The 10323-nt window shown below is 38.2% G+C and overlaps 1 protein-coding gene across 1 annotated transcript; it reads right to left on the bottom strand.

Annotated features, from left to right (window-relative positions):
- Window positions 1-1082: 1082 nt before the first annotated feature.
- ESM1 (endothelial cell specific molecule 1) lies at window positions 1083-10075 on the bottom strand. Its single transcript, XM_005887369.2, has 3 exons — window positions 9545-10075; window positions 6397-6549; window positions 1083-2616 (listed from the first exon to the last, which is right to left on the bottom strand). Exons 1-3 carry the CDS (start codon window positions 9843-9845, stop codon window positions 2516-2518), a joined length of 555 nt encoding a protein of 184 aa, XP_005887431.1. The 5' UTR covers window positions 9846-10075; the 3' UTR covers window positions 1083-2515.
- Window positions 10076-10323: the final 248 nt, after the last annotated feature.

The following is a 10323-nucleotide window of genomic DNA, read 5'->3' on the forward strand; positions in this document are numbered from 1 at the left end:
AAAATATATACATAGTTTATACATAGTTTTGAGCAGTTTTGCATGCTCAAAAACTGCAGTAAAAATATGCAAAATCCAAAGATTTAGGAGACCACTGCTATGAAGAATAAAGTCAGAAGATGACAGAGCAATTTAAGATAGACAGGTACTAGTGTTTGGAATGAAGAAAGCAAAAAGTACTCAGTAGCATGAAGCTGGGTAGCTGGAAAACATGCCTGCAACTAAGACTGGATCAACCCACCTCTGTTTGTGTCTGTGGTCACATATGTGGTTGCTGCAGACTCAGGAGCAGAGGCAAGCCCTGCCCTAGTCTAGCTCGTATTCCACCATTCACTATCCCAAAGGGGCAACTGAACTGTGTCCTGGCCTTCAGTTCAAGACGGCAGATCTTTAAGTAACCTTACCCCTTGAAAGCATATTCTGAAACTTCACTGCACATTGATGAAAGTAAAGGTTTTTGATGCTTTCTGCTTTGCTTAATAATAATATTTATACCTTATATTAATGTAACATTATCTCATTCACATCCAGTTTCTCCCCTCTTTAAAAAAAGAATTAATTTATGCAAACTCAATATTTTTCCTAATGCAAACATAGTTTTTTCAGCACTGTATCAATTCACTTAAAATGTTTCTGTAATTTCCATATAAGACTGAATGAACTTATACTATTCTTTTTTAATTTTATTGAAGTATAGCTGATTTATACAATGTTGGGTTTAATACTATTCTTGATTTTGATATTCTCAAGCTTCAAAGCTGTATGTTACTCTACTCTTTTATAGGCACTGACGTGTTTGTCTTTGCCTAACTGAAATGCTTGTAACCACTGTCAAACACCAATAGAAGTGTTTTCTTGTTTGTTTTTTGTTTTTTCTCGGTGAAATGTGTTAATATACAAGGACCAACTCTTTTAGGAAGCTGTAAGAAGGCAAAGGAAAAATTTTTGACAGAAGATGCTTATCTGTAGGAGAAAATTTACATGAGAAGCCTGTCCTTTAATGTGCATTAATGAGTTATTATTCATTGAATGAATCGTTTAAATATTTTAATGATCAATGAAGTCATGAATGGACTCAGGAGTGACTGTCTTTTTTTTTTTTATTGATCAATCGTAAACTTGTCTTTTTAAAAGAAATCCAAACAGCTTATTCAGCTTACATTAAAAGACCCTCCCACACACACATTCACAACTCTGTAGGCAAACTTCGAGAATAAAATACAGGCAAATAGTGAAATAATCTTAAATAATTCTTCACTCCAAATAAAATACTTCTGCAAATATTTCCTAACAAAATCTAGTACAACAGTCCTGTTTGTGCTAAGATCCTTCCAAGGGTACTCATAATTCCACTTATCACCCAAGTTTAAAGAAAAAAATACATTAAAATGAACTATATTTTAAAGTTGACATTTCCTGCTAAAATTGACTCTTTTCCAAACTTAATAAAAAGCATTTTCTACTTTAAATTTAAAGCTCATCTAAATCATTGCACTTACTTTTAAATAAATTCCCTCATGTGTTTCGACATTTTATAAATCCATGGGGACTAAATTTTTCCAGGTTTCTCTTATACTTACTGTTAATATTACTATAATTATTGATAACAAATTTACCATGCCTTGGATGTTTGAAGAGCTTAGAGAATTATACTTTTATTCTAACCATTTTAAACAACGATATTATGCTTATTTTCTCAAGAGAGTGATAAACATGGGTATGGAGGATGACTTGTACTAACAAGTGTTTAAAATATATATATAAATATTTACCTTCACACTTCTCCTAAGTGGGCAAAATACTTCCTTACTCTCAATCAGAGGTGGCATTCTTTAAAACCATTTATGGAGTGTGTATTTGCCCTGTACCCAAGAACCATCCCTCAGACGCAGTAAACTGGGAACTACATTAGCCATCCTTTGAAACCTGCCTCAGTTCAAGGCTGCTGCTCAAAGTCCCACAAGCTTCAAAAGTCCCACTTCCTTCAGGGATTGTTTTGTTTTGACTTTTTCCAAAGTGAAAAAAAAAAATAAAAGCACAAGTAAGTTCTACTGAAGCTACCAAAGGAAGACCTAAATATCATACCCTCCCAGCCTGCACCCCCACCTTCTCTTGCTCTTAATTCTCTCCAGCTCATATCTGGACATTAATGTACATCGAGTCAGAGAGCCATAGACTGGCTGTGGTCTTCAGCTTTGGCTAGCCTTCTCTTTGGCTGATTTCCCTCCAAGTTAAGGTTATCCAAATCGCATCTTTAGTTCTTCACTACGACTAAAAACACATATTTAACAAATCTATATGCATTCAAATATTTAACAAATATCTAAAAGAGTTCAGTCATATGCATTTTATGGATTGTTAGTAGCCTACTTTTTTTTTGTGGACCCACCCTAAATCACACTTGGTCTCCAAAAATCATATGTCCATATGCTATAATACAGAGAATTCCTAAAATGTTGGCTGTGTGTTGAATGATTGTTAAAACAGGGTCTTCTCTCAGAAATCCCACCCAGGATCAGCGTGGATTTAACCACTTCATTACAGGAGATGGGGCATCATTCTCCTTCACAAGTTCTTCTCTCACAGCATTGCCGTCTCCAGATGCCACGTCATGCTCTGGAATTAGAAGGAATACAAATCATGTCCAAATGTTTATAACTCCAAGATTAAGTAAAATTTTGTCTTATTTTTGTATTATAACACATTTACAGTGAAATCTATAATAGATTTGAAAAGTCTATTCCATGTTCACCTACCCTCTACCAATTAGCATTTCCTTGAATTAAACATCTTTGCTCACTTGATGTCACCTGACATTATTCCATACATTTATTTGTCTTTTTTTCCCCCTTGTATTATCTCACTGTACCACTAGAATATCAGCTCTATGACGGCAGGGACTTGTTTTGTTCACTGTTGCAACAGTCCTTGGAACATGGTAGGCACTTAATACTTATCAAATGAGTAAACGGTGTTAAGTATAGATCTCTAAGTAAGATTCTTCACTATCTAATATGGAAGAGGAATTAGCGTACCGATGTGGCTCTAGAATGCAGAAAGCATACCAAAGGGCCTTTTATAAACGTTTATAGAAATAGTCCTTGCTCTACCTAACAAGTTTCTAATATTTAGAATTTTTTTAATGTTTCTGCTTCTAAGAGTAGTGAAGTGTGTTTGCGTCTGCAGTGTACATTCTGAAATTGAATGCTATTAGGAGGTTAGGATGGTCCAGTAGATAAATGCATGTAAATTCACTACCCCCTACAAAAAAAAAAAAAAAGATGCTTGTGAATTTCCAGTCTTGGAAAGTCGGAGAGCTAATTACTAAACAATAAAAACAGCAATGACAAACGAAGACGAGAAACCAGGAAGCCCACTTGCCAAGGATGCTGTGACCAACAGGTAGAAAGTTAGAAAAGACCACTTTATTCAATCAAGGTATAAAAGGCTCCTCCGGAAGTCCCTGTGTTGAGGAACCTTGGCGCCATTTACAAAGACTAGGCCCAAACAGACTTAGGCAGGGATGATGTGAAACTCATGGCAAGGACTGAGGCCCCAACCAAGCCCCGTCCTATAAACAGTAGCACTTAAAGCTCATTAAGTTCCATGTGGAGATGCACAACTGAACAGAAGGGCTCCTGCACATCCTTACCACGAGGTTTTTAGGATATTCTGCACTCCATCCTCAATCTAAGATTTACAAAAGTGAAAGTCATTCAGTTGTGTCCGACTCTTTGAGACCCTATGGACTGTACAGTCCATGGAATTCTCCAGGCCAGAATACTGGAGTGGGTAGCTGTTCCCTTCTCCAGGGGATCTTCCCAAACCCAGGGATTGAACCCAAGTCTCCCACATTGCAGGGGGGATTCTTTGCCAGCTAAGCCACCAGGAAGATTTAAGAAGAGGACGCTAATAGTCATCTTTAGTTGCTCCTTTATCAAAGGAAACACCTTAGGTCAGAAAATGCATTTTCCATAAATTTCTAATAAGAATCTTGATATCTAATTGAGTATAGAAATATTTTTTATATAAACCTTAATGTAATTTTCATCCAGCAAAATACAGTTGACCCTTGAACAATGCTGGTATTAGAGGTGCCGACCCCTGAGCAGTGGAAAATCCACCTACCACTATGTCTGCCCCCCAAATAAAGTAACTGGTAAATGACTCACCCAAGGGCAGAAAGCTGAAAGAGTTTCAATAAAAGCAGGACTCCATCCCTAGTTCTTTTGACTCTGTGGACTGTGATCTCTAATTGAAAACAAATGTCCCCCCACACTTAGTTAATTTAAAGATCTGTAAAGCAAAAATATAGGTACTATATCTACTGGGGGTAAAATGTGTGCATAAGTGGACCAAACAGTTCAAATCCATGTTGTTCAAGGGTCCAGAGTATCTTTTTCTGAGATAACTATACATTGGTCAAGATTTTTGCAGAATCTGCAAGTGAATGAGAGAAAGTGACAAGCTCAAGGGAAAGAGACAGCACACTGGTCCAGAGAAGCAGAAGACGTGCTCCTGTGTGTGCAGCAGGAAGCACTGAGGGGAGAGAAGAGTTCCATCACTGAGGACATTCCAGAGGAGTTCTAGAGCATGGCTCCCAGAAATACACCCCAAAGAGTGACATAGATTCACCAGATTCAATTCTCTCTTGGTGAGAAAGGTCAGGAGCAATCTTAATGAGAGTAGAGGGATTCTGTTAGTAAAGTTGTTCCTTCAGTGTTGTTTGTAGCCTGTGGTTTTAAGAAAGCAAAATAAGACAAAAGAAGCTTCAAGTATTTGAGGCAACTAGCAGTGCTGAAACAATAAGTTTCAAACGTGTGTGCACGCTATGTCGCTTCATTCATGTCTGACTCTTTGCCACCCTTTGGATCATAGCCCACCAGGCTCCTCTGTCCATGAGATTTGTCAGCAGGACTACTGGACTGGGCTACCATTTCCTCCTCCAGGAGAACTTCCCCATGCAGGGACTGAACCCCTATCTCTTAAGTCTCCTGTATGGGCAGGCAGGTCCTTCATCTGGGAAGCCACTTGGGGAACCTGGCAATTGAACCATTTGAAAAATGTCAGAAGGTAGACTGGAGGTTGCTAGGGGCTGACGAGTGGGGGTAACTACTTGATGGACACTGGTTTTATTTGGAGCTGAGAAAATTTTTCAAAAACTAGATAGAGACTGTGACTTCCTAATGCTGTGAATGTACTAAATGCCACTGAATCATTCATTTAAAAATGGTTAATTTTATGTTAGGTGAATTTCACCTCAATAAAAAATTGTTCAGGACTTAAAACTCAATTTTCTTCCATATTATTTGTCAAAGACTATAGGGACAACTCATAAGTTTTAAAATGTCAATATTGATCTTAATTTCCAGATCAGGTATTCACAAATATATTCATGCAATAGGTTTTTTTTTTAAGGTTTCACTTTAACGTTTAAGGCCATAGCCACACTTAATAATTCATGTAAAAATACATTTCCCATTTATTTTGAGGTACTTAATTGAACCCACATATAAGAAGGAGGTAAAGCTGAGAAATAAGCACATTTGTCAAATATTTCAAATTTTAATTAATTTGAAGTGTGAAGAACCAGAAACAAGAACTGAAATAAATCTGGATTGTCAACTATTTATATCTAAGGGATAAAAATGTATAGTTTGTGGATACTGGTAGTTGCTGTGGCTACATGTTGCTTTAAATGAGCTACTTCCAATTTAACCATTTATTCTATAAGATAACCAAATATGCACTTACCATCATCTTACAAGCTGTATTTCTCACATTCTAATAACTTGTGTAAGAAAAACATAAGCACTAACAATCAGCATGTGAGTATTATTACATTGTCATTCAAAGGTTTAGAGATGATTCCCAAATTTTAATCATAGATACTGTCTCTTATTCTCTCCAAAATCCACAAAAAGACATGCTTGGAATTATTCCACTTAAATACTTCCATTTGGTTTTTAAAAAGAAATGTTTTATATTTTCTATGTTGGCTCTTAAGCCTTATCCAATAAATTCCTCAGAATACTCTTTCACTGTTAAGTTGGGAGAGAAGTAGCTTTGTCTAGTACACATATAAAACAGATCACCAAAGAATTTAAAGAGCTTTGTATATCTTGGTTATTTTTATTACCTTTTTGGGTAATCAATCATATTTATCCTCACTATACACTGGGTAAACTTTGTGAAAAATTGTACAATCTAAAAATTATTAATGAATCTCTTTGTAACATTGCAGCAAATTTCAACAACCACCTACCTTTCCCGTAAGTAGAATAAAAGAAACAAAATCATTTAAACCAACTTCTTGTTCTACTCATCCATAATTTCTCTTATTCAAACTGAAAATGAGACTATTGTTTCAATGTTTACCTGGGAATCAGCTCTTACCTGTGTGTGATACAAATCTCTGGTTGGTAGCCTTGGCTACTGAATATTGGAAGAAGGGAAACTTCAGGCATTTGCCGGTCACCCTGTTGCATATGCCAGACTGACAGCTGCAAATCTGTTTGCATTCCATCCCGAAGGTGCCGAAGGGACAATCTGAGGACAAAGGGAAGCTTGAGAGAGGGCGCTCTTGATGTACACAAGCTTCCAACTTCACAGTCCTTGTGTGCACAGCCTCAGTAATTGAACAAACCTCATGAATCTTGACTATCAGATAAAGCCCAATTATCCGAAACTCCCAAGCTTTGAAAATATGAAATGTGAATCCCACGCTTAAAGTCACAAATGTGAAATCACACACTAAGACCAGATAATGGATTCCTTAGTTGTAGTGCCTTGCTGTGAAGTTTAGCTGAAGACAGATACACATAACCAATATCTCTGAACTGGTTTTAATTCTATCTACTGTCTGCTTAGAAACCAAAAGGCAGGGTCTCACTGGGCTACCTCTGTGACAGCTCAGTGAAGGTAGGCAATTGAAAAGACATGTGTATCAGCTCCTCACAGAGTTTAAAAGATATGATGCTGTCTTTGAATTCTCTGTAGCCACAGGCAATTTACTGTTCTAAATGTCTAGGAAAGGACTTAAACTAACCAGGGGCTAAGAGGGCTGTCATCTCAGCTCTTCATCAAGTGACCAATCCTCAATCTGCTCCAACTCTTATCAACTTCATTATCTATCAAAACGACAGTACAAGCATATTCAACTCCTCCAGATGTTAAGAGGATTCACTAATAAAGTCCTCTGCAGAGCTAAAATACAATATGCTAAATGAGAAGAAAGCTGAGAATATATTCATATACCTACCCAAATCTGGAAGCTTTTAGAGCTTCGATGTTCCCATACTTAGACTAAAACATACTATATTGAGAAAAAGAGAACAAATTCATCATTAAAAATGCATGTTTTTTATGATGTGAACAGCATCTCAATAGAACAGCCAGCCTGAACAGCCAAGCAGAATAGATGCAGAATATTTATTCTCCTGGCACAAGAATGTCCTTGTAAATGTACAATCACACATGGGTGAAGAAACAAATCGTGAGGCATCTAAGTCTTTGGCAATTTAATATTGTCCACAGAATAATCAAGATGAAATACATTTTTAAAGAGATTTATGACTGCTGTACTCTGCATCCTTCAGATTAGAGAAGCACCTGGTTTTAAACACTAGCCTCTCTGCTGAGAAAAAAAGAAGTCCTTAGAAGCGATACTGAAAAAGCCTCTGGCAGAAAAGCACGCAGGATTAGGATATGACTGTGTCTCCAGTGATACTGAAAACTAAAACTTTAGCCAAATTCTCAGTTATGCTCCTACTGTATCCCCCAATATACTGAATAGTGCTGGGCAGATAGTAGGTGTTCAATAAATATTGCTATATGGGCAAGGCAATGCAAAATATCTGAATATTTAGAAAACATCCAGATACGCAGCTATAGTACACAGTTTTCACAGAGGTGTTCTGTAAAAAAAGTTGAAGGACAAAATTTTGCCTATAGCAAAATACAATGTCTCTATGTAGCTGTTGAGGTTCACACAGCTTCACTATTTCCAGCAGAAAGAAAAATGTTCGTAACCAGACCCGTTTGCAATCTGAAGGATGTCTAAGAGCTATCCTAAACAGCTTTTTAAAATATATCTTATTAACAGCTACCTCGATCATTCAGTGAATATTGGAGTGCTAAAGACTCCAGATGCCTTACAGCCTGTTTCTTTACCCATATATAATTGGACATTTACAATCACATATACAGAGTCAGTTTTTATGCCAAGAGAAAAAGCAATACACGGCATATACTTGCTATATAGTAAGTATGATTGCGTTAACCACTTCCTCCCTAATTTCCTTATATGAAGTACTCTTTTCTTGGCCGATAAGCCCTGTAATTTACAGAAATCACAGATCCCACTCAGCTGAAAGAAACGTCTGTGAATGTCCACCAAAGAAAATGTTTCCTCAGTATTCTACTTTTCATTGGTTATAAACAAAAATAAACTAAGCAAAAAACTAAAATTCTCCTTAAAGTTCAACCATCTATTTCCTAATCTTTAGTATGTTTTGTGGCTTAAAAGTTAATCAACTTATATTTTTCTAAAAGAATTCATGAGATTAGCTCAATACTGGATGATTATTATTCATAAAAGCTTACAATTGTATTAAACACATTAAGAATTATTTAGAAACTTAGTCCCTTTAATTTTAAAAGCTTCTTTGTACTATAAAACTGATGTATGGAGCTATCACATATTTACTGAACCTTAATAATAATCCTTAAGGAGATCATGAGGTATCCATAGAGTATTTTTAAATCTTCATTTTTTCATTTCTAAACATTTTAAGCTATAGTCACTAAGTTTGAAATAAATTCTGCAAATGTTGAACTACACTGTTTAGCTATAATTTCAACCTAATAAAGTTTTTCTTTAAGTCTTTTTCTTTACAGAGTTCCAATTTTTTTCTTTAGGTGCTATTTTTGCTTGTTTTACACTGTTATTTTTCTAGGTTTGTTTGATACTTCAGGGTATCCTCTTCCAAGAACGTGACTCCTTTTGCTAGATGACTTAAGTCATCCTATTTCACAAAGTGCATTAGTGTGCATCAGAAATACTTGATCGTGAGAGGTGCCCTCAACCCCGTGGACTCTCTTAAGATCAAAGAATAACTAAATCCCAGGGCTAGCCACCACTCCAAGAGGTTATCCAGTGCAGACCTCTGTAATCACTGCCTGTAGAAGAGAGACCACCTACTCCAGCCATAACAGATTACCTGTCAAATTTCTAAAGTCTTCCAGAAAAGGAAGCAACACAATTTTCCATTGCAACTTTAAAAAAAAAAAAAAAAATCTCTTAAACATCATGAGTGAAACGCTGTATTTCTTTCTGGGCTTCCTTGCATGCAGGGTTCAGCCGCAATCTGCAAAGTTATCTTTCTCTCTCCCTATGACAGCACCTGTGGGGGGAACCTGGTCCCTAAACCCACCTGCATTTTCCCTCTTTGCATTAGAAGGAAAGACTCCTCTCTTCCCACGCTGGCTAAAAGCCTGCAGGGTGCCCTAGGCAAGGGGCAAGAAGCAAGGGGTCGCTCTTTACCTTTGCAGATACCAAACTCGTCACCAAAATCATCCTCCTCATTGTAAAACTGACACCTCAGCCCGGGGCCACACTTCACGCCATCCATGCCCGAGACTGTGCGGTAGCAGGTTTCTCCGAGCCCCGCGGCGCACACCCGGCAGCAGCCACAGTCGTCTAGCACTGTCCTCTTACAGCGCGAGCTGCTTTTGCACTGGCTACTGTCACAGCGCTCGGGGCAATCCACCGCGTACTTGCGGCTCCAGACCGCCGCCAGGTGCGCGGGGACCAGCAGCGTGGCCAGCAGCAGGAGGCGCTTCATGTTTCCCGCGGCTCGGGCTCCGCTTCCCGCGGCGGGGTCTCTGCTGGCGGGAAGCCGCCGTACAAAGTGGTAGCTGAGCGTCTGCCTACACGATTATGAGTTTTATACACTGGGTTGCCCGCATGCTTCCCCGTCATCAATTTCCTCAACCCAGCAGCAGCGCTGTCCTCCTGCCAGGCTCTTGTTTTAGTTTATGAAATCCAGGATGAAGGCTGGATTAACACGCTGCTGCCATCCAGGAATTGAAAAGCCTGAGCTGATGTCATCTGTTATGTTTAGATGGTTGTTTTGCATGAGGACTGAAAAACTCGCTCACATCCGTCTCAAGGGCTCAAGGACGTCTGTGAAGGGGGAATAAAGAAGGTTGCACACCCTCCTCCAGGACAGGAATTGTTCTGACACCGGCACATCAGTTGAGGTGTTGCTTTGTCTCAGAGCCTCTGCAGTCAGGAGGAAAATTATATCGATGTGAATCATC

This window comes from Bos mutus, chromosome 20 (assembly GCF_027580195.1).
Source record: "Bos mutus isolate GX-2022 chromosome 20, NWIPB_WYAK_1.1, whole genome shotgun sequence".
NCBI lineage: Eukaryota > Metazoa > Chordata > Mammalia > Artiodactyla > Bovidae > Bos > Bos mutus.

Excerpts from the sequence above, each read along its gene's own strand:
- ESM1 (XM_005887369.2), bottom strand. The coding sequence starts at position 9,845 with ATGAAGCGCCTCCTGCTGCTGGCCACGCTGCTGGTCCCCGCGCACCTG. Across the intron at positions 6,550-9,544 it reads CGAGTTTGGTATCTGCAAAG|ATTGTCCCTTCGGCACCTTC; the intron begins GTAAAGAGCGAC and ends CTTTGTCCTCAG. Across the intron at positions 2,617-6,396 it reads GAGATTTGTATCACACACAG|AGCATGACGTGGCATCTGGA; the intron begins GTAAGAGCTGAT and ends TTCTAATTCCAG.